General features: G+C 40.2%; 1 protein-coding gene across 1 annotated transcript in view; it reads right to left on the bottom strand.

Annotated features, from left to right (window-relative positions):
• Positions 1 to 12,179: 12,179 nt before the first annotated feature.
• The window catches only part of LOC134003162 (immunoglobulin superfamily member 1-like), a 30,901-nt gene continuing 19,525 nt past the window's right edge, over positions 12,180 to 23,555 (bottom strand). Inside the window, exons 2-4 of the mRNA XM_062442289.1 lie at positions 14,527 to 14,856; positions 12,368 to 12,450; positions 12,180 to 12,260 (exon numbers count right to left, since the gene is read on the bottom strand). Of these exons, the coding sequence (XP_062298273.1) occupies positions 12,180 to 12,260; positions 12,368 to 12,450; positions 14,527 to 14,856 (494 nt within the window). The remainder of the gene's footprint in view (positions 12,261 to 12,367; positions 12,451 to 14,526; positions 14,857 to 23,555) is intronic.

Here is a 23,555-nt window from a genome sequence, read left to right as displayed (position 1 = left end):
AATTTGACATGTGCATTTGTTTATAACTATTATTCTTCTTATTATCTCGATAACATCATGGTTGCCCCAACACTCACCAACAGACGTTGCATGTCTGTACTAATTAGCATTTGTATAGAGCAGTGGTCTCCAACCCTGCTCATGGAGAGCTACTGCCCTGCATGTTTTAGGTATCTCCTCACTCTAACACACCTGATTCTAATAATCAACTCGTTATCAAGCCCTTTGACGAGCCTCAGCTGCTTGATAACGAGTTAGAGTGAGGCGATACCTAAAACATGCAGGGCAGTAGCTCTCCAGGAGCAGGGTTGGAGACCACTGGTATAGAGGGACCAAAAGACTTAGAGAACCATTCCAGCAGTTCAGTCCAGTAGGAGAAACAAATGAAGCTTAGCGAAAGTTCAGACAGGAAGACCATCTGTTTGTGAGCTCACGTCATAGTTTTATTTCTCATTTTTTAGTCATTCTGATCCTTCTCACAGCTCATACTGATCTCCGTCAAAGCTCATAATTTCCTTGCTGTTATTTCTGGAGCATCAATTGACACATCAGCTGTTCACATCAGCTGGTCAAGTCTAACCAATAGCACGGTGACATACCTTCATTGTCAGCCTATCATATTGCAGCTGTCTTTATTAATGTTCTCCCTCTCTGCTCAGGTGCTTTCTTGATGCTGTTTTTGTGCGACCCATCACCTCCCCATCACCACCCGGTCTTCAGATTCCTCAATGCAACACTTTAACCTCATCAGCTGATCAGTCTCAGCAGAGTCAGATTGACATTGTTTGTCTCTGTGCTCTCTCTCCTCTCAACCCAACTGGTCGAGGCAGATGACCGCCCACCTAGAGCCCGGTTCTGCCTGAGGTTTCTTCCCGAAAAGAAGAGTTTTTCCTTGCCACTGTCGCCAAGTGCTTCCTCATGTGGGATTGTTGGGTCTTTTTCTAAATTAATCAATTAATACAGTCTAGTCCTGCTCCACTTGAAAAGGGCCTCAAGATGACTTTTGATGTGATTTGGCCCGACACTGATTGATCGAAGTCATCAGCCACCACCAGTATCTGGACTCCATGGGGGTTTCTATCATGCTGCTGCTCAGGACTGAAATCCTTCGATTCCAAAATTCTCCCTGCAGAGTCCAAAGCGCCAAAGACCTTGACAATACCTAATCATTCATTTCATCTGCATAATAAACATTCTTTAACTTCATTCTCTGGTCTCTGCTAATTGAAATAGTCTGATAATAACCCAGAGTCTACTGTCTGACTCTGCATGTTAGTCAGTCCCCATCTGCACTGCATAAAGAAAGCTAAATGTTGTCACACAGAACTCAAATTAAATATTAATACAGTTAATTATTGTAATGATTCCAGTTTTATCACTGATAACATATAAAACAGAATGGTGGGAAAAGGCCATGGCTTTCATTAGAGTAACTTTACAGTGTGAGTATACGGCTATTTCTCCGAGGCAATAGACGATGGATCAGGAGTTGGAGCGTAGCAGTAATGATGTGGATGAACCAACAAGTTGTACATCCTTCCTAACTACACTTGTTGTTCAGATATTCTGTATGCTTCAAAGAGTCTGTGCAGTCACAACATCTGTCCTGCTAACTGATCCAACATGGACCTACACAGAAGGAATATACAGTATATCTCCACATGGAAATAAGAGTCCTGATAAAAGACTGTTTTAAAGCTGAATAATAACTACCATGAATTACTCATGTATGCTTTGGTGGGTGAAGCACTGATTCTTAATGTAGGTGAATCACATAAAAATGTTACTAAAATATTTATGCATGTTTTTAGAGATAATTGGTACTAACAGAGGCTCTATGCAGATTGTGGTTATTTTTGTTAAAGATGTAAAACCGCTGCTATGCTCCTTTTATCCTCACATCAGCCATTCCCTTCACTTGCTATCATGTTATTTTGCAGCTTTTACGCTAATTTTGAACAAAGGACCTGCACCTGTATTTGAATATTTTCACATCATGATGTAAACATTTTAGTATTTTGAACACGTTACACAAACAGTAGTAGTTATAGCAGCAGGAGCAGTGGTGTGAACTGTAGTAGTAGTAAAATATTACCAATCTGGACTTTGTCAGGGCCGATGTCGACGTTGTTGACTATCTCTCTTAGAAAGGACTTCATCATGCTGAAGTCTTCAGGGCTAATGCTCCCAGATTCATCGACCAACATCACGATGTCGGCCTTACTGTCACACTGAGAACCTGAAGGAGAGCAGAGGATTATGGGAAACAACACAAAGAGACCAAATGTTGAAGCTAAGGCTGTGTCTGAGTGTCTGTAAACTGAGTTTAAATGTATCCAATATGTAAATCCCTCAAATGTTCCACAATGGAACAACAAAGTAGTGTTCATGTTGTGTACACTACTTCCTGAAAGCAATCCCCCAAATCCATGGATCATATTTTATAGACACAGAATTAGTGGTGAGTAACTCTGCAGCTGACTGGATGACATAAAAGTGACGATAATCAGTGAGTGTCTGAAATTTGGGATTTCTGATCAGTATTGAATACATTTTGTGTATTAATGAGTAATTAATGAGTGAATGAAGGAGGGAGTCATTAGTTTTGAGACTATTAGTACATAAACCAAACTCCATCCATTCTAGATGCTGATCCTCCTGGAGGATCCAGAAGTGTTCCCAGGCCAGATGAGGTTTATATTATCCCTGCAGTGGGTTCTACTGTGGAGTCTCCTACCAGTTGGACATGCCCATTCCCATCTCTTTCTCTCTTTTTACCTGGTGATTGGTGTTTACCTTCAGTCTGGAGTCCTGGAAAGAAAATCAGAAAATTCAAATGTAGATTGGAGCAGAGCAGTGAACTGAACAGACACAGGACCGAAAGTGGGAGACTCTACAAGAGAGAGACAGCAAGCTAGATGTTTATTTTGTCTGAATCAGCGTATGTGGGAATAGTTTTACACACTGGCCATACACAGTCATTACTACATTACATACATTTACTAGCTTTTAACCTGGTCTTGTTTAACAGATATCAGGCAAATAACAAAAGATAAATGAACAGTTTAAAATAATTCATGACGCCTTGTTAAGCTGTTGAGTATGACGTTGTTATGACCGATAAGTTCATGTTGAGTTAATGTAAGACAGCACCTCTGTCTATCTTTCTGTTTTTGAGAGAATTAATTCCAGTTAAAAAACAGTGTTATGGACATGTCTGTGTCCTTCAAAGGGCAATTTGATGGTTAAGACTTGGTTTCAGGGTTAAGGTTTGAATTGGGTTTAAGGATTTAGTTGTGATAGTTAAGGTTAGGGTCAGGGGTTCAACATTATATCAATGAGTGTCCTCGCAAGGATATAAAGGCAAACGTGTGTGTGTGTAAGCTTGTATTCATCACATTGCGGGGACATAAATCTTCATGTTCACATTGTGGGTCTTGTCTCCCTTTTTGGGACAAAAATCTAACCCCAATAATGTAAATGCTTAAAGAAGCTTGATTATTTTAACCATCTTTAATTAATGACAAGGTGGAACTATATTTAGGTGAAAGTAAACAGTTTGACAGAGATATATATATTGCTCAACCACATATATTTGATTTTTGCAGCAGTATGTATGTGACAAGAAATTGTCTGATGTTGCCGTGGCAACAGATGTGAACTCTGTAATCTCACATCAGATGCTCATCAGCTGGTTCGTCCTACCTCTCAACTTCAGTTTGTTTACATTAAACCAAACTGTTTTTTGTTGTTAAGGAAAATTGTGCAGCTGACTGTAGGAAACAGATTGAGTCATTCATTGGTTACCACTGGGCCAAAGACTGTCACCAATTGGGGAAAAGTGGTTAAGATTAGAGTAAGTCACCAGGATATATAGCCTAGTGTCCCCAAAAGGGACTTAGGTCAAGGTTTGTGTGCGTGTGTGTGTGTACAGTCACATTATGAGGACTTGCCTCCCTTTAGAGTTAAGTTAGCAACAGTGGTTTAAAAGTTAGAGAAACAAACTTGTGACTGAAAGGTTGTTGGTTCAATCCCCAGACAGGTGGGTAAATCTGGATGGGATGAGTAAAGAAGCAGCGCTTGCCCCTCCCTCATTACCACCACTGAGGCCCTGAACCCCAACAGCTCCCAGTGGCAGACTGTGGTTGTACTGGGCAGCTTCCAGCTGTGAAAGTGTGACTGTGTGAATGTGATCAGGGCGTTTCTGAAAAAGAGAGCACTGCTCTCAGTGAAACTACCCCCTGAATAAATAAAAGTGAAAACAGTCATCTTCTTCTGTCAGGGTTTATGTGACCAACAGAGAGCAACACTGTGAATGTCTTCAGGAGAAACTGTGAGTTGAGTATTTTGTATATGTCTATTTATGTACAATACAAAGCAAAGACATATAACGCAGAGCAGTAGTAAAGCCGACATGAAATGAAATACAGTAAGCAGATTATGAAAATATCATACAAAAAATAAAATAAGAAGTCAAATAAAATAAAATAAAAGACGGTAACAATAAACAAACAACATTATATAAAAGCAAGTCTGTAGAAATGAGTTTTAAAAAATGATTAAAAAGAAGTTACTATACACATTTAACTCTCCTGTAGCTCCTGATGCTCTCATGTAAATGTTTACTGGGCTACACAATAATACGGAAGTTCTTTAATGTCTGATTAAGCCAACAAAAATAATACATCAAATTATTAAAAATTTGAAATTTAAAATTCAAACATGATGAGGAAACAGGTCAAACTTCCATAATAATAAAAACATTAAAGCTGCAAGCGGCGATGGCGGGCCCTCGCTCACCCATGCCTCCGCGGGGCCTGAGGCATGGCGGGGCTGTGGCGTGAAGCAGAAAGTGAGAAAAAACCTGGAAGGAGGCCAAAAATGCAATGTTTCGTTCATCCAGTAGGGGGCAGTCACAGGTAGTTACACATATGGTCTGGTGTGGTCTGGTGTGTTCAGGGCGGCCACTCATCAGTCATGTGAAGTTTGGAGTGAATTGGACAAAGCATGAAGGAGTTATGAGAGGTTGATGGTTCATCCACCAGGGGGCAGTAGAGTGTAACAAAACACAAGCGGTTGCGTTCAGGGTGGGACAGTGATTACACATGTGAAGTTTTGTGGAAATCGCACAATGATGATGTAAAATATGGCACTTCCTGTTTCCACTAGGGGGCGACACGAGCGACACCCCTATCAGATGGAAGAGGTCTCCACCCTGGACCTGTGTACCAATTTTCATGATGATACGAGTTCAATAAAGCCATCAAAAAGCCAAACGTATTTTCATGGCGAGGAATTGATGGTCGCCGCGTCGCCACACGGACGCCATTACTCGTAGCTTCACAGTCTTCATAATGTAGCTTCACCAACTGGTTCTGAATGAAGTTGATGGGGCAAAGTATGTAATTTTAATGAATCTTAGTTAACTTCCTGTTACCACCGGGGGGCGCTATGAGTTACGTGGGAAGTTAATATATCGGGATGTTCAGGGCGGAGCCATCATCATGTCCAGCATGTTTGAAGCTGATTGGATGAAGTATGTGGGCGTGAGAGCCACTCGTATGTACATGGCGAGAACGCCAAAGTTAGTTGAGCCCTGGCAGACACGCCCTTTGACCTACGGATGCGCAGAGCACAACTTAAGCTCAGCTAGGTCTGGAGATGTTGCGTACCTAATTTGAACTTGATCGGGCGAACGCTGTGGGAGGAGTTAATTTTAGGCGGGAAAAATCAAAACCAAAATGGCCGACTTCCTGTTGGGTTGAGGTCATGAGGTCAAGAGGCTTTTTTGCATATGTGGGTATAATACATATGTGTACCGAATTTTGTGAGCATAGGACAAAGTTAGCAAAATTCCCTATGGGCATTTTTGGACTTTGTAGGGGGCGCTATTCCGCCATTCTGCGTCGACCATGTGCGACCACCCAAAAATATCGAATTTCGGATGAGGCCGGACGTCCGTGCAAAAGTATAAGCATTTTCGCATTTGGGAAAGGGGTGAAATTGGGGCACGAAATGTCGGAATAATAATAATAATAATAATAATAATAATAATAATAATAATAATAATAAGAAACATTACAATTTCAATAGGGCTTTCGCCAGGCGACTTGCAGTCGCCGCTCGGGCCCTAATTAGTAGAATAATAAAAAAGTCACTTATTAAATGAGAAAAGTCACAAATCAAATTCAGCTGCATCCTTTTTATATTTCAGGTCTATGTTTAGCTTTCACCACCAGATGGCACCATTTCATTATTTAACAAAGGTCTTCCTCATGTATAGCTGCCATATTTGTTGTGTGATGTGGTGGTTTGTAATTGGTTGTGTCTTGCCTGTCAATCAACCTTCAAAGTCCCTCCCTGCTCTTCTTAATATATCCCCACTCCCTGCGAGGTGACGTCACATGACCAACCAACACGGCCCGAAGATCTTACATTTATATGCTTTAAATTAGTATTATTTGATGATGAACACTTTCAGTACTGGTTTGTTAATTGATGTTAAAGAAATAAAACTCATTACAGCAAGTATCAGAACTTTTACTGAACACACTTCACTACATTTTACTGACCATGTTAACTTTTCCTAGAGGTTTTAAAGCTGCTTTTTGACTTGAACTCAGTATTTTTACAGGACAGCAGAGTCTTACCTGAGCTCCACAGCAGCAGCAACAGCATCAGCAGGTGATCCATGTCCAGGCAGGCGTCTGTCTCCGTCTCTGTGTCGTCTCTCTCTGCTCGTCTGTCGGACTCAACGTGTCTTTATATGTTTAATCAGATGTGATGTTTCCTCTGCATCATTTATCTCCTCATCAGCTTCACGTGGTTTCTGACAGGATGCTGCTGGCTGAAACGCTCTGAGCTGCTTCATCATGTGACTGACAGCTAAAGTAAATGAAGGTTGTTTATCTAACACATTTCACTCATGCACACTCCAATACAAGTTAATTGCATGTAATTGTATCCTTTTAGAAAAGTTGGACCAACCAATCAAAACTTGTTGCTCACATGTGGTTCAGATCGCCGTGGCAACAGACAGCCAATCATGAAAGCTACTGATATGTTGATTGACAGCGAGATGAACCAATCAGAGGGTGTGGTGGCCTCTCTTGACCAATCAGAGGGTGTGGTGGCCTCTCTTGACCAATCAGAGGGTGTGGTGGCCTCTCTTGAACAGCAGGCTGTGCATCAAATGAAGTGACAGGAAAGAGCGCGAGGACAAATTTACTGATGAGCAGCTGAGATTATACTGCTGTTACCATGGAAACATCATATCAATTATTGCGACATACAGCAGTGACTGCTGCAGAGCTGTTTTTTTTTTTTTTTTTTTTAAGATTTTCTCTGGCATAGACGCCTTTATTTGAAAGTAGAGAGACAGGAAATTACAGGAGAGAGAGGGGGGTGTGACATGCAGAAAGGTCCGCCGGCCTGGAATCGAACCGGGGTCCGCTGCGTACATGGCATGCGCTCTAAACCACTCGACCACCTGCGCGCCAGAGCTGTTTTTTTTAAATTATTTTTTTTATCGAGTGCAACTTTAATGTTTAACATGAAGACAATAACCCAAACACAACAAGAAGAAAAAAATATAAAAATAACTCAAAACAAGTGTTGGATTAAAGCTGTATCTGTTTATGTGTGAATGTTTTCTGTGTTTTTGCATGGCTATCTTTGTGAGGACTGCTGCAGAGCTGTTTGTCTCTCCCGCTCCCTCCCTTTCTCTCTCTCTTTTTTTTTTTTTATTGAGTGCAACTTTAATGATAAACATGAAGACACAAATGACACAGGACAGTACAAACAGGAGAAAAAACAGAAGCAGACAAAAAACCCAAAATAAAGAAATGATAAAAATAACTCCAAAAGCGTTGGATTAATACGGTGTGTTTATGTGTGTGTGTGTGTGTGTGTGTGTGTGTGTGTGTGTGTGTGTGTGTGTGTGTGTGTGTGTGTGTGTGTGTGTGTGTATGTGTGTGTGTGTGTGTGTCATTGCTATCTTTGTAAGGAGCAGCATGATATTTTAACCTTTGGGGCGAGGACCTTTTTATAAAGAGCTTCAACCCACTAGAACAGAATCATCCTGCTTTTATATTATTATATGACTCATTATATATTATATTAGTACAACAGTCATAATAACAATATTTTATACTTCTCAGGAAACATTGTTGAGTTACATTTGGCTTTAGTTATGGTTGTCCTGAACCCATAGAGGTGCAGGACACCTGGAATTCCAAACATCAAATAAGGTCTCAAAATGTGTAGATTCTTTGAACTTAGTGCCACCACCAATATTTGTCTTATGTTCCTTAGGCTTGAGGGTACCTGAACATGTGTTGTATACACTAATTCCTTATTTTTTCACTTTTTAAAAGGATAAAATCTGAGAAATTCAATTTCCGTTTTTCTTTTTTCTAATGAGTTTTCTAGTTTTTAAATGTTGTTATACTAGACATAATTGAGTTATATCAGCCTATAGCCATGGTTGTCCTGAATCTAAAGAGGTGCAGGACTTCACTTTGCAGAGAACAATGAGACCACAGTGAGTAAAAATGTGACGGAAGCAAAATACGACCAGAAACTGCTTGATTCAGAGGATTAATGAAGCTTTCAGAGAGCAGAGACTTTATTCTTCTCTATAAAAGACATTTTATTATGGTCCAATGTTAAACTGATCATATTAAATGTGATAAATAAATACTAAATACTTTTTGAAATATGGCAGTTATGTTTCCTTTTCTGTATATTCTGGCGTCACATTTCAGACTGAAAGGAAAACGTGTTGTTAAAGCTGATGTGTGAAAGTGTGAACTGTGTTTTTTAGGGTCTGGATGATGAGAGGCAGGAGAAGGGGAAGCTGCTGGGCTCGTTCACCTACGACGAGGACGGAGAGGCTCTGCAGACTTACTCAGTCACTGTGAGTAGAGACAGCAGAGCTTCACAAACGGTTTCACTGTTGCTGGGTCAATTATCTAATCTGATCCAATCAATACTAACGTTGTTTGTTTGAAAGACTTCCAACTGACTACAAGTGAAGCAGTAACACTAAACACCTTAATGTGCTTACTTTATTAGGACTACTTTTAGATTAATCAAACTCAAATCCTTTCAGTCCTCCGGGTGAGTCACGTCCTCAGTTAACAGCAGGTGGGGAGTTCTGGTCCTCTGAAATGATGCCAACCAGGAAGTAACTTAAAACTGCATTCTATCAAAAGGCCACCAGGGGGCGACCGTTTTGGTGTCAAAAGGACTTCCGTCTCTATACAAGTCAATGGAGAATTCACCAACTTCTCACTTGATTTCTAACCTCAGTAAACGTTTTCAAAATGTGTTTATGGTCTCAATCGCTAGTTTAAAGCCTTCTTCAATGCAGTATGATGTTCATTTGGGACATTTTGGCCTCCCTGATTTTATATGTGACGATAAAGCAGGGTATGCATTAGGGCGTGGCTACGTGGTGATTGACAGGTTGATTGGTTGACAGGTTCAGGAGGGCGCCTCATGCTCCTCCTGATGCCCATATAAGTAGAATCCCTGTTTTTATTTTTCCCAGCATGCAACTGAAAGGTTAATACGACGTCTCCTTTCACATCCGGGTCAAAGCCACAGCGGAAATTCTCGAGCATGTACTAACTCCAACAGGAAGTCGGACATTTTTATTTCAATTTGAGCGCTTATTGTTGCCATTTCCACGCCTCGTACTTTAACGAACTCCTCCTGCAGATTTAATCCGACCGACTTCACATTCACTCTGTGTTTCGCTCTTTCACGGCGGGGTGGGGGAGCTTTAATTATTATTATTATTATTATTATTATTATTATCATTATCAGATCATATTCAAAGTGCACAGATACGCTGATGACACCATACTTTATCATTGTTGTCTTTCTTCGTCAGGAGGAGAACGAGCAAACCTTCCAGATCATCGAGGTGCAGGTTTTGTCCAACTGGGGCCACCCGGAGTACACGTGCATGTACCGCTTCAGAGTGCACGGCACGCCACACAGCTGATTTCACATTGTTGATGCAGAAAGAGAGCGGAGGCAGCTCAGACTCAGTGACTCCCGGCCAACTGCGGCTAAATGAAGCTAATCGGGCTAACTGCGGCTTCATGCCACAGATCAGAGTCTCTCTACGTGTCGTCATTTTCCTGTGGAAAAAAAGACGCACTGAACACTTTGATGTATAATTTCTTTGTTAATAGTTAATAATTTATATCAGTGTTTTTGTATTTGCTGTGTTTAATGTCCATGCTGCTGTTTTCTTTTTTTAAAATGTTTTATCCTATTTTTCTTTTATCAGTCGTCGTATCACAGTGCAGTGAGACAGTTTTGAGCAGACTGTTAATATTAAAGCTTTTTTTTTTTAATGCAAGAAATGCTCAGAGTGACATTATCTGATCCACAGCTTCACTTCTGTTGTGTGCAGCTGCAGCAGGGAGGCTTCTGCTCACAGCTGCAGAGATAATGAACCTTTGACACATCAGCACAGAAAAGTCGGAGATTAAATAAGAATATTTTGCACTGATGCTTTATTTATTTTTTGTTTTCAGGTCAATGAAGATGAATCTGTTTATATTATATTTGTGAAATGTGTTGAAGTTTTTACATTTGTTTGTTTATGTGATTTCAAGCTGTCATAATAAAGATGTGAAATGTTGAAAGTCTGAAGCAGAGAGATTAATCTGCCAGCTTTAGTCTTTGAAAGAAGTTACATATAAAAACACAGACGTAAAATCTGGTTGAAAACTTGACGTCATATCGTTGATTTAATTCGGAAGCACGAGTCAGGATTTGAATGTCGGCCTCCTGCTTACAACCCAGAAGTTAATCTAAATTATAAATGATCAGTAAACTACTTATTAACTATCACTTAATGCTTCTGCTTCCTTTGTAAACTGACTCATCAGAAAGACATACATCAAACATTTGATTCGACTTCATGCTTTTATTGACTTTTTAACTCAAAGAACAAAAGTATTAAAAAAACAAAGATTACATATCAGCTGTATGAAACTATTTTATGCTCAAACACACAGTATAAAAACGGCAGTGAAGGAAAAAAGTTAAAACTCTCAATTGATGGAAATCTTTAAGTAAAAAAAGTAACAGCTGTTCACACGAGTTAATAATGACAAAATAAACTATATACAGATAACTGAGTATTATATTATGTTTTGCAGACGTGTGAGGTTTGTTTTTCCTGAGTTGACTGACCTGTGGAGTTTACTTATAAACAAAGAAAAAATATGTTTATAATCCACTTTAAAGTAATTTATCTTTATCCTGGAATTCTAACAAATGAGTTGATGTGTTTCCCTCATAAACATTTGCAAAACAGTTTTTATCCCCAGTGTTTTAAAGTGAGACTAACTTCTGATAAACAGTCGTAAAACAAGTGTAAAAGTAGCTCATGAAGAAAAGAGTCATAAAATCAGCTAAATGAACCAGCGATGCCTGTTATACATGTTTATGTCTATAAAGCTTGTTATCATGAACCACTATAAGCTATTGGTCATACCAGACCAGGTGAAGCACTGGTAACTCATTAATCATGATGTGCAGAATTGTCCAATGTGACGTTAATCCCTGAAACACATGAGACTGTATTTAAGACATGGACGTAACATCCGTGACGTCACCCATTGGTTTGTGGACTGCTGCTCGGAGGCCAATAGTATCGGATCTGAGCAGCGCCATCTTGAACATTTCAGGTGCATGCTGGGAAAAATAAAAGCAGGGATTGTACTTATATGGGCATCAGGAGGAGCATGAGGCACCCTCCTGAACCTGTGAACCAATCAACCTGTCAATCACCACGTAGCCACGCCCTAATGCATACCCTGCTTTATCGTCACATATAAAATCAGGGAGGCCAAAATGTCCCAAATGAACATCATACTGCATTGAAGAAGGCTTTAAACTAGCGATTGAGACCATAAACACATTTTGAAAACGTTTACTGAGGTTAGAAATCAAGTGAGAAGTTGGTGAATTCTCCATTGACTTGTATAGAGACGGAAGTCCTTTTGACACCAAAACGGTCGCCCCCTGGTGGCCTTTTGATAGAATGCAGTTTTAAGTTACTTCCTGGTTGGCCTCATTTCATTAAAGAGCTTTTGTGTTTGTCCTCAGAGGTCCTACTCTGCTCCCTGAGCTCCTTCCTCTTCAGCCGGCTCTCATTCAGCTCTGGAAACACTGAGGTTATTACAATCCATCTCGATGTTCTCCTGTGGGTCTGACTTCTGCCCCCTGCTGGCCTGCAGAGACATGACAACACAGATCTGCATCATTCCTCTCTTCAGTTCAAGATAAACAGGCTGAGTGCTTCATTTCAATCAGTCCTCTAAACAAACATGTTCAGTACCTTCGGGATGAAATAGACGGCAGTGGTGAACATCAGCAGAATCACCAGCAGGACGACCAGTCTGATGATGAAATCTTTTGGATCTGATGAGACACATTCAGTCATCACATTAGATCACATGACATCATGAATACAACAGCCAGTGTTGGGGTCATTACTCAAAAAAGTAATATATTATACATAACTCATTACTTTTCTTTAAAGTAATTCGTTAAGTTACTTAATTCCTCCCTGTGGAAAGTAATCACACTACTAGTTACATTACTTTTGTGTTACTCCTTAGCAATGCAGACGATGTTGGGTAAAAATATATCAGATAAAATAATATGAGTCCTCACCATCATAACACCATGTTGTACAAATAATTACTGCCTCAAAATAACATATAGAACCTGTTGTTCCTCAGAGTCAGCAGCAGACTGAAGAGACTCTGCACGTTTCAATACCAACATAAGTCCAAAGGTTTCCTGTCTGATGACGTTAACTATTATCGATACTTTACTGAGTTTGTTTCTGAAAGATGGAGACAAGCAACACACAAGCTTTGGCTGCTTGGTTGGTTCTGCACTGAGTCTGAGCATCACTGCAGGTCTATAAGTGTTTCTCTTTTAGCTTTGTGTTAGCATCAGAGGTCAGGCAGTTGTACCGCTAGCGTGCATGAAACACTATATGTCACCAAGCTTTTACTGCCAAACAGAGCTGCAACAAGTAGTCAAATAATCAGTTAGTTAGTTACATTGTAATGCGTTACAACAGCTCCCATCAAACAGGAACTTTAATGAAGTTAAATCTCCTAAAATCAGTGAAGTCTGAAGCAGCTTGTTGATTCAGCTCTTAGAGAATAAGTTCATCTGATCCTCTCTGTATGCTGATGATGTTCAACAAAAACCACTAATGTGTTCACAGCTGCTTTGAAAGAATGAATGAAAGTCTGCTGATTCTCTCCTTAAAGCTCCTGTCTGGTTAAAATGATTCAACTGATTGTTAACAGTCAACATCTTTACATGCAGTTAGATCAGATGTGATCCTGGTGAAGCTCTGAGTTCATCATGTAAAGCCCTGTTTATTATCATTATAGTGCTTATCTGGCTTCACTTTTACTTAGGGGTGTCCCGATCCGATATTGATATCAGATATCAGTCCGATATCATCCAAAAAACAAGTATGGGATTTTATCGGACTGGATCCAAAATCTCTGATATTAGCACTCTAATACAAGCAGACCATTCCAGTAATCCGCTCCAGCTCTTCTATCCAGCAGCACCCGGATCCATCATGCAGAACCCGTGTGATCACAACAACAGCGTGAGCGTGAGCTAACTGTTCTGCTGCTAACTAAGTAGCAATAAGCACGAAGAAGACGAAGAAGAAGAAGTAGCAAGAAGTAGGAGTGATGTCGGCTGTGTGGCAATAGTTTTCGTTAAAGTCAGAAAAAGACGTTGCAGCTGAGTGCAAAACTAATGTAATGTTTCCCGTGGTGGCACAGATCAGGGGAAGTTTAATACGCAAGACCACAGAGGCGAAGAAACAAACCGCCGGTTCCCTCAAACAACCAACGCTGTCCGAAACATTTGCAAAGCGTGACAAACTCCCACGGGACGGCAAAAAGGAATTAGCAATAACAGAAAAGATAGGCCAGTTTATTGTGCTTGATGACCAGCCCTTGTCTGTGGTGAGTAATGTCGGGTTTTAAACGCTTAATTGAGCACCTCGAGCCTCGCTACATTATGCCTAGCCGCCACTACATTGTTGACAAAACAATACCCCTGTTTGAGTAATATCACTTGATCAAGCCTTTTCTAACATCCCACGCTACAAAATAAGTAATAAAAGTATGTATGATTCATGCTGATATTGGTATCGGATCAATATCGGTATCGGCCAATACCCAAGGCTGCAATATCGGTATCGTATTGGAAGTGAAAAAGTTGTATCAGGACACCCCTACTTTTACTTTCCACTACAACACAGTTGTTATGGTTGAATAATGTTAAAGAAGCCGGGAAGGAAACAGTTTACAGCTCCTTCATCACATTGTGACTCAGCTCTCTGTAGGTCGCTGGGTCGCTCCTGCTGCCTCATGACTTTTTATCAAACATGGAAACAAAGTCAGTGTGACGTCTCAGTTGGACTGAGCTTCACACTCTGCTTCAGCTTACCTGTGACAGTGAGAGAGAGCAGACGGCTCTCAGAGGAGAAGTTATGAGAAAAAACATAGACGCCATAAACACAGCTGTATTTTCCTTGGTGGGCGGGGTTTGCAGCAGGAAACAGGAAGTCAGCAGAGTGATTGACAGCTGGCTGGGTGTAGTTGTATGTTGTGTTGGAGGAGGTGAAGGTGAGCTGGAAGGAGCCTCCTGGGTACTGAGGCTGGACGGAGCAGCTGATGGTGAAGCGTGAGCCCTGGAGAACCTGAAACCCCTGCTGCTGGGCCCCGGAGACCCCGTCCATGGTAGGAGACACAGAGATGATTGGCTGAAGCAGCAGGTCTGTAAATACAGAGAGATGATTGGCTGAATCAGCTTTTTATGGGGGTTTGAATCAATGAGCCTCCAGGAACAAGCTAACTTCTCTACCCTTTAGGATGCTGTCGTCTTGGATAAGTTTACAGTTCAGTCCAAAGGAAACCACCAAATATCACTGTGACAGAGGAAGTAGAATATTACTGTCAGAGATGATGTCACTGATGGACTTACCTGAGCAGATGAGCTCCACGATGGAGGAAGAGGAATCTGATGATGCACATTCCTCAGTGCATATCCAGACTGAACACACTTGGAGCTGATCCACCATACAGATCTATCTAAGGAATTAATTATTCTTCTTGTTGAAACAGCAGAGCCACAGTCCAGATCTGAGCAGGCTACTGCTGCTTCCTTCAGGGTCCAGTCAGAGTCATCCACTGGTCTCCACTCTCCATGTTTCAGCTCCAGTGTACCTGCACAGCGACTGGCTCCTTCCACCAACCTGAACTCTGAACATAAACAAGAGAGTCAACAGTAAAATAATAAAGTGAGTTTCATTAGAACAGAAACAAGAGAGTCATCAGTAAAAGAATAAAGTGAGTTTCATTAGAACAGAAATGAAGACAAATCAAAGCTGCAGCTCCTCTTCTACCTGAGCAGGTGAGTCCAACAGCTTTACCAGGTGAGCAGGTTCTTCTAGTTGAGTTTGATCTTCTACAGTCCAGGAGAGCAGACTCATTGCCTCCACACTGGAACTCTTTGGTCCACATTGGAGCCTCCACTTCTCCATAGAGCGCCCCCTGGAGGACTGAAGGAGCCCCACAGCCAAGCTCCCTACAGACCACCTCTGCATCCTGCTGGTCAAAGTCAGCTTCACACACTGAGGACCACGACTGCTCAGACTTCACCTCCAGTCTGCCTGAACACAGACTAGTCCCATTCACCAGCCTGACAGAGTCTGGAGAGAGAGAGGACCATCATTAGTTTTGGGAATATTTAACTGCAACATTCATACCAATAAAGATTATTAATTAAGACACTAACCCAATGTGAGCCACCTGCAAGAAGATAATGATTGTTTGAAAGCCAAAGTGGACTCTGTGTTGAACTGCTCATGCTGCAGCAATATCAGAGTTTTTGGAGCATCAGAATAAAACAAATTAAATAAAAAACAGGCCAGCGAGAGATGGAGTTAGTGGACAGGGTGCTGGTGGAAGCAGTACACCTCAGAGGTAGACAGGACATGTTGAAGGCTACAGTCTCAAAGCACTGATAGTGAGAGTCCTCTACACTCGATACAAGTATCAAGACATCTTGTACCTTTCATAGCTTCCTCCATCAACACCTGAAGTGACAACCTGGTTTAAGGTGTATTTTCTTATGCAATAGACTAATATGCAGTACTTCCCAGCAACAAGAAGACTTGATATCTAACTGCAACAATCCAAAATTTAGGCGAAGCTCAACATCTTTAAAAACTTTGATTCTGACATCAGTGGATCAGTGAGGTTCTAACATGTATCACTGTTTGATGGTGATGGACTCTTTGCTTACCTAAGCTGCTGTTGGCACAGATGTTTATGACGAGGTCATTCACAATGCGCTGGAGTCCATTGAAGTCATCGACCATGTACACATGTTTAGGATTTACGGTGATTTGCAACAGCTGTAACGAGTGTACATCGCCAACACCTGAGAAAACAACTGTACAGTTAAAGCTGATTAAAAATGAAACTCAAAACAAAAGAATCTAAATGGTGGGTAAAATATTATTTAAAGTGGTTTTCTGCTCCTTAAACTGAACTTTAATTGACAGAGCATGCTGATGGTTGTGCATTTTAAATCCCATTAACTAGAAATCATACTGTACAGCATTGCTGACCATCTGCCAAAGCATAGCAGGTGCCATTGGTTTTAGTTCATTGTAGCTAAAACATAATTAAATCGATTTAACAACTTAAAAAAATTAACTGATACTAACAACAAATGTAGTTATATATTTTCTAGCTTATGTTTACATTGTGAAAAGCATTCATTAATTCATTAATTCATTTTCCAAACTGCTTATCCTCTCTAGAGGGTTGGGGGGGGGGGGGGGGGGGGGGGGGTACAACCTAAAGTGGTCACCAGTCCATCACAGGTCTATCATTTCATTATTTTTTAGTAAAATTATGTAGTTTCGTAGCTGCAGAATCTTTTAGATTTTATATTAACTTTAAAATCTTTTCTGAGGCTGTGCTGCTTCTTTGTTAATCAAACTATCACAATCAGAGCCACTGAGGCACATATTGGTATTTAGTGAATAGTTTCTGTTATGATTAAATGCAGCTGTGTATGTGTAGTTTATTAACATTTTAAGTATATTTTGAAGACTATTATGGGTGGACTTCATTAATCTATGTATAGAATTACAGTTCTATTATTCTGGGTGCTGGGATGCAGGAACATCTATTTTTGTTACTTTTGACAGTGAACAATACAAAATGTAAGGTTGTTAACAGTGCATTTCCAAATATCCCTCCAGAAATGAACTTGGATGTTCAGTACCAGTCAAAAATGTAGACACACATTCCCATTCACTTAAAGATTCAGTGTGTCCAAACCTCTGACTGCTGCTGTACAGAAATCAGCAAATAAGTTCAGATTGAAAGTTTGTTTTTTGACTAACGTGTATAATATGTAGGGGAGAACGAGGTTGGTAGTCACACTTTTTACTTTCCTTTGAATTCCTCATGAACCATAAACTGAATAAATTCCCTTTTAATTTGTAAAGAAAGCCTAAAGTGTCAGGTAGGAATAGAGAGGTCTGACTCTCCTTCAGCTGATTCTGTTCAAAAGATATGAGCCGTCTAATATGTTTTGTGCACTCATGACAACCAACCCCACTATGGGGTTGGTTGTCCCTGTGTTATTTTAAATGGGGAAAAATAAAAAATGTATACAGTCATAAAAAAATATTTAAAATGTTTAGTTTAATTGAAATACAACAACCTAATACATCCCCTGCACCAAGAGAACATAAACAGGAAATATCATTCCGCTAAATGCCTTTTTTGTCCTTATATAACAATATTGTTCATTTTCACCTCTTTGACTGCTCTGAGCTTCACATCTGGAGGAGTCTGACCCTTGTTTTTCTTCCTGATAAAGTTCCTGCTCATTTTGTTATCTTAAAAGAAAGAAAGAACTAGATATATGACACCATATATGTATATACCAACATGTGACAACCAACCCCGAAGAGAATGTGACAAACATCCCCAACTGGGATTTTTTGCTACCAGCAAAGCTACCAAACATCTGTTTTGGCGTAGCTAAGAAACAAACCTCCCTACCTATCGCTCTCTCTTCATACTTTTTAATGGTAATGGTGTTTTATTATAAACTCATTGTGTAAAAGCCCAGAAGAGAAACACTGAAGAGTTGGATATTTACATTTTCACATGAAAAACACTAAACGTGCTCTCACCTCAATGTCAAGCATTTTACTCCAGAAATTATCTCTGAAGTAACATCTAACCTAAATTCTGAAACATTCAGTATCAAAACTTTTTAACAGCGCCATCTAGGGCCCGAGATCTGATGAATGTGACAACCAACCCCGTTCTCCCCTACATGTGATAGCTGGTTATACGATTTAAAAAACATCAGGTCAGTAATGGACCAGGCTTAATGTGACTTCAGTGTTTTCCCTGCCTCCTGTGGACTTGTGAGAACATTTGGTTTCCAGAAAAGTAGATTTAATTCAGTAGAAATCAAAACTAAGATACTCTGCAGATTAAGTGGCCTACAAACTTGAAAAAGGTTAAAATGGCCATACCAATAGCGTAGACCTCAATGCCGCTGTCTCTCAGGTGATCTGATGCAAGGGTTACTTCATCCTGAGATTCTCCATCAGTAATCAGGATAATGATTTTTTGTGAGTCTGCACGCATTCCCACATTGGGTTTAAAGTTGTTACGGAGGACATGCTGCAGAGCCCTTCCTGTACAACAGTAATAAAGAGACTTTAAAAGGTACAGAGTGGAAAAGCTGACTGTTGCAAAGACTGTTAGCTGACTGATGGAGCAAATCCACAACCTTGTTAAAAATATCTGAGTCTTTGATAAAAAACAAACAACCAAAGCTATAAACCTGTGGAAGAGAGAAGTTAACTACGACTCCCAAGATGCATTTCAGTCAGAAGCATCCAATCACTGAGCTTCAAATTCTTTAGTGAGATCCTCATTAAAATGTTTAATGTTATTACATTATCATAATTATTGTAATCACTATCATTATAACAGCACCAGCAATCTTTGATTCATAATATTACACCATGGTACGATACAAACACCTAATATCATAATAGTAATAACCATGATAGTATTATAATTATTCATTTATATTTATTAATTATTCATATTAGGATAGCAACAATAGTACAAATTATTATTAACATCCATCTAATTTTCATCATAAACCTACTAAAACACTTTTTACTCATTTAATCTGAAGTCTCTGTTCTGAAGATGTTTTATATGTGGATGTAATCAGAGCCTCTGCCTCAGTCCCTCAGTGTAAAGCTGGTGTGGATCAGCCTGATGTTAAATCACCTGTGTTGGTGCCTCCTCCCATCTGCCGCAGTTTGGTTATGGCCTCCAGCAGGTATTGATTAGTCTGGTGGGTGTTCAGCTCCCACTCGGTCCTTGAGACGTCACTGAACTGAACCAGACCTGCAGAAAACACAGAAATGTGTAACACTGACACACTGACCCAGCCTTTGTTTTTAAATGATAATGAGAATATCAACGATGATAATTTGACATGTGCATTTGTTTATAACTATTATTCTTGTTATTATCTCGATAACATCATGGTTGCCCCAACACTCACCAACAGACGTTGCATGTCTGTACTAATTAGCATTCGTATAGAGGGACCAAAAGACTTAGAGAACCATTCCAGCAGTTCAGTCCAGTAGGACAAACAAATGAAGCTTAGCGAAAGTTCAGACAGGAAGACCATCTGTTTGTGAGCTCACGTCATAGTTTTATTTCTCCTTCTTTAGTCATTCTGATCCTTCTCACAGTTCATACTGATCTCTGTCAAAGCTCATAATTTCCTTGCTGTTATTTCTCGAGCATCAATTGACACATCAGCTGTTCACATCAGCTGGTCAAGTCTAACCAATAGCACGGTGACACACCTTCATGGTCAGCCTATCATATTGCAGCTGTCTTTATAAATGTTCTCCCTCTCTGCTCAGGTGCTCTCTTGATGCTGTTTTTGTGCGACCCACCACCTCCCCATCACCACCCAGTCTTCAGATTCCTCAATGCGACACTTCAACCTCATCAGCTGATCAGTCTCAGCAGAGTCAGATTGACATTGTTTGTCTCTGTGCTCTCTCTCCTCTCAACCCAACTGGTCGAGGCAGATGACCGCCCACCTAGAGCCCGGTTCTGCCTGAGGTTTCTTCCTGAAAAGGAGAGTTTTTCCTTGCCACTGTTGCCAAGTGCTTTCTCATGTGGGATTGTTGGGTCTTTTTCTAAATTAATCAATGAATACAGTCTAGTCCTGCTCCACTTGAAAAGGGCCTCAAGATGACTTTTGTTGTGATTTGGCCCGACACTGATTGATCGAAGTCATCAGCCACCACCAGTATCTGGACTCCATGAGGGTTTCTATCATGCTGCTGCTCAGGACTGAAGTCCTTCGATTCCAAAATTCTCCCTGCAGAGTCCAAGCGCCAAAGACCTTGACAATACCTAATCATTCATTTCATCTGCATAATAAACATTCTTTAACTTCATTCTCTGGTCTCTGCTGATTGAAATAGTCTGATAATAACCCCGAGTCTACTGTCTGACTCTGCATGTTAGTCAGTCCCCATCTGCACTGCATAAAGAAAGCTAAATGTTGTCACACAGAACTCAAATTGAATATTAATACAGTTAATTATTGTATTGCTTCCAGTTTTATCGCTGATGACATATAAAACAGAATGGTGGGAAAAGGCCATGCCTTTCATTAGAGTAACTTTACAGTGTGAGTATACGGTTATCTCTCCGAGGCAATAGACGATGGATCAGGAGTTGGAGCGTAGCAGTAATGATGTGGATGAACCAACAAGTTGTACATCCTTCCTAACTAGAACTTGTTGTTCAGATATTCTGTATGCTTCAAAGAGTCTGTGCAGTCACAACATCTGTCCTGCTAACTGATCCAACATGGACCTACACAGAAGGAATATACAGTATATCTCCACATGGAAATAAGAGTCCTGATAAAAGACTGTTTTAAAGCTGAATAATAACTACCATGAATTACTCATGTATGCTTTGGTGGGTGAAGCACTGATTCTTAATGTAGGTGAATCACATAAAAATGTTACTAAAATATTTATGCATGTTTTTAGAGATAATTGGTACTAACAGAGGCTCTATGCAGATTGTGGTTATTTTTGTTAAACATGTAAAACCGCTGCTATGCTCCTTTTATCCTCACATCAGCCATTCCCTTCACTTGCTATCATGTTATTTTGCAGCTTTTATGCTAATTTTGAACAAAGGACCTGCACCTGTATTTGAATATTTTCAAATCATGATGTAAACATTTTAGTATTTTGAACACGTTACACAAACAGTAGTAGTTATAGCAGCAGGAGCAGTGGTGTGAACTGTAGTAGTAGTAAAATATTACCAATCTGGACTTTGTCAGGGCCGATGTTGACGATGTTGAATATCTCTCTTAGAAAGTACTTCATCATGATGAAGTCTACACGGCCAATGCTCCCAGATTCATCGACCAACATCACGATGTCGGCCTTACTGTCACACTGAAAACCTGAAGGAGAGCAAAGGATTATGGGAAACAACACAAAGAGACCAAATGTTGAAGCTAAGGCTGTGTCTGAGTGTCTGTAAACTGAGTTTAAATGTATCCAATATGTAAATCCCTCAAATGTTCCACAATGGAACAACAAAGTAGTGTTCATGTTGTGTACACTACTTCCTGAAAGCAATCCCCCAAATCCATGGATCATATTTTATAGACACAGAATTAGTGGTGAGTAACTCTGCTGCTGACTGGATGACATAAAAGTGACGATGATCAGTGAGTGTCTGAAATTTGGGATTTCTGATCAGTATTGAATACATTTTGTGTATTAATGAGTAATTAATGAGTGAATGAAGGAGGGAGTCATTAGTTTTGAGACTATTAGTACATAAACCAAACTCCATCCATTCTAGATGCTGATCCTCCTGGAGGATCCAGAAGTGCTCCCAGGCCAGATGAGGTTTATATTATCCCTGCAGTGGGTTCTACTGTGGAGTCTCCTACCAGTTGGACATGCCCATTCCCATCTCTTTCTCTCTTTTTACCTGGTGATTGGTGTTTACATTCAGTCTGGAGTCCTGGAAAGAAAATCAGAAAATTCAAATGTAGATTGGAGCAGAGCAGTGAACTGAACAGACCCAGGACCGTTAGTGGGAGACTCTAGAAGAGAGAGACAGCAAGCTAGATGTTTATTTTGTCTGAATCAGCGTATGTGGGAATAGTTTTACACACTGGCCATACACAGTCATTACTACATTACATACATTTACTAGCTGTAAATGTGAGCCACCTGCAAGAAGATAATGATTGTTTGAAAGCCAAAGTGGACTCTGTGTTGAACTGCTCATGCTGCAGCAATATCAGAGTTTTTGGAGCATCAGAATCAAAAAAATTAAATAAAAAACAGGCCAGCGAGAGATGGAGTTAGTGGACAGGGTGCTGGTGGAAGCAGTACACCTCAGAAGTAGACAGGACATGTTGAAGGCTACAGTCTCAAAGCACTGATAGTGAGAGTCCTCTACACTCGATACAAGTATCAAGACATCTTGTACCTTTCATAGCTTCCTCCATCAACACCTGAAGTGACAACCTGGTTTAAGGTGTATTTTCTTATGCAATAGACTAATATACAGTACTTCCCAGCAACAAGAAGACTTGATATCTAACTGCAACAATCCAAAATTTAGGCGAAGCTCAACATCTTTAAAAACTTTGATTCTGACATCAGTGGATCAGTGAGGTTCTAACATGTATCACTGTTTGATGGTGATGGACTCTTTGCTTACCTAAGCTGCTGTTGGCACAGATGTTTATGACGAGGTCATTCACAAGGCGCTGGAGTCCATTGAAGTCATCGACCATGTACACATGTGCAGGATTTGCTGTGATTTCCAACAGCTGTGACTTGTCAGCATCCTTAACACCTGAGAAAACAACTGTACAGTTAAAACTGATTAAAAATGAAACTCAAAACAAAAGAATCTAAATTGTGGGTAAAATATTATTTAAAGAGGTTTCCTGCTCCTTAAACTGAACTTTAATTGACAGAGCATGCTGATGGTTGTGCATTTTAAATCCCATTAACTAGAAATCATACTTTACAGCATTGCTGACCATCTGCCAAAGCATAGCAGGTGCCATTGGTTTTAGTTCATTGTAGCTAAAACATAATTAAATCGATTTAACAACTTAAAAAAATTAACTGATACTAACAACAAATTTAGTTATATATTTTCTAGCTTGTGTTTACATTGTGAAAAACATTCATTAATGCATTAATTCATTTTCCAACCTGCTTATCCTCTCTAGAGGGTTGGGGGGGGGGGGGGGGGGGGGAGGGGTACAACCTAAAGTGGTCACCAGTCCATCACAGGTCTATCATTTCATTATTTTTTAGTAAA

Source organism: Scomber scombrus, chromosome 21, assembly GCF_963691925.1.
Source record: "Scomber scombrus chromosome 21, fScoSco1.1, whole genome shotgun sequence".
Taxonomy (NCBI): domain Eukaryota; kingdom Metazoa; phylum Chordata; class Actinopteri; order Scombriformes; family Scombridae; genus Scomber; species Scomber scombrus.
This window is presented reverse-complemented; position numbering and strand designations above follow the sequence as displayed.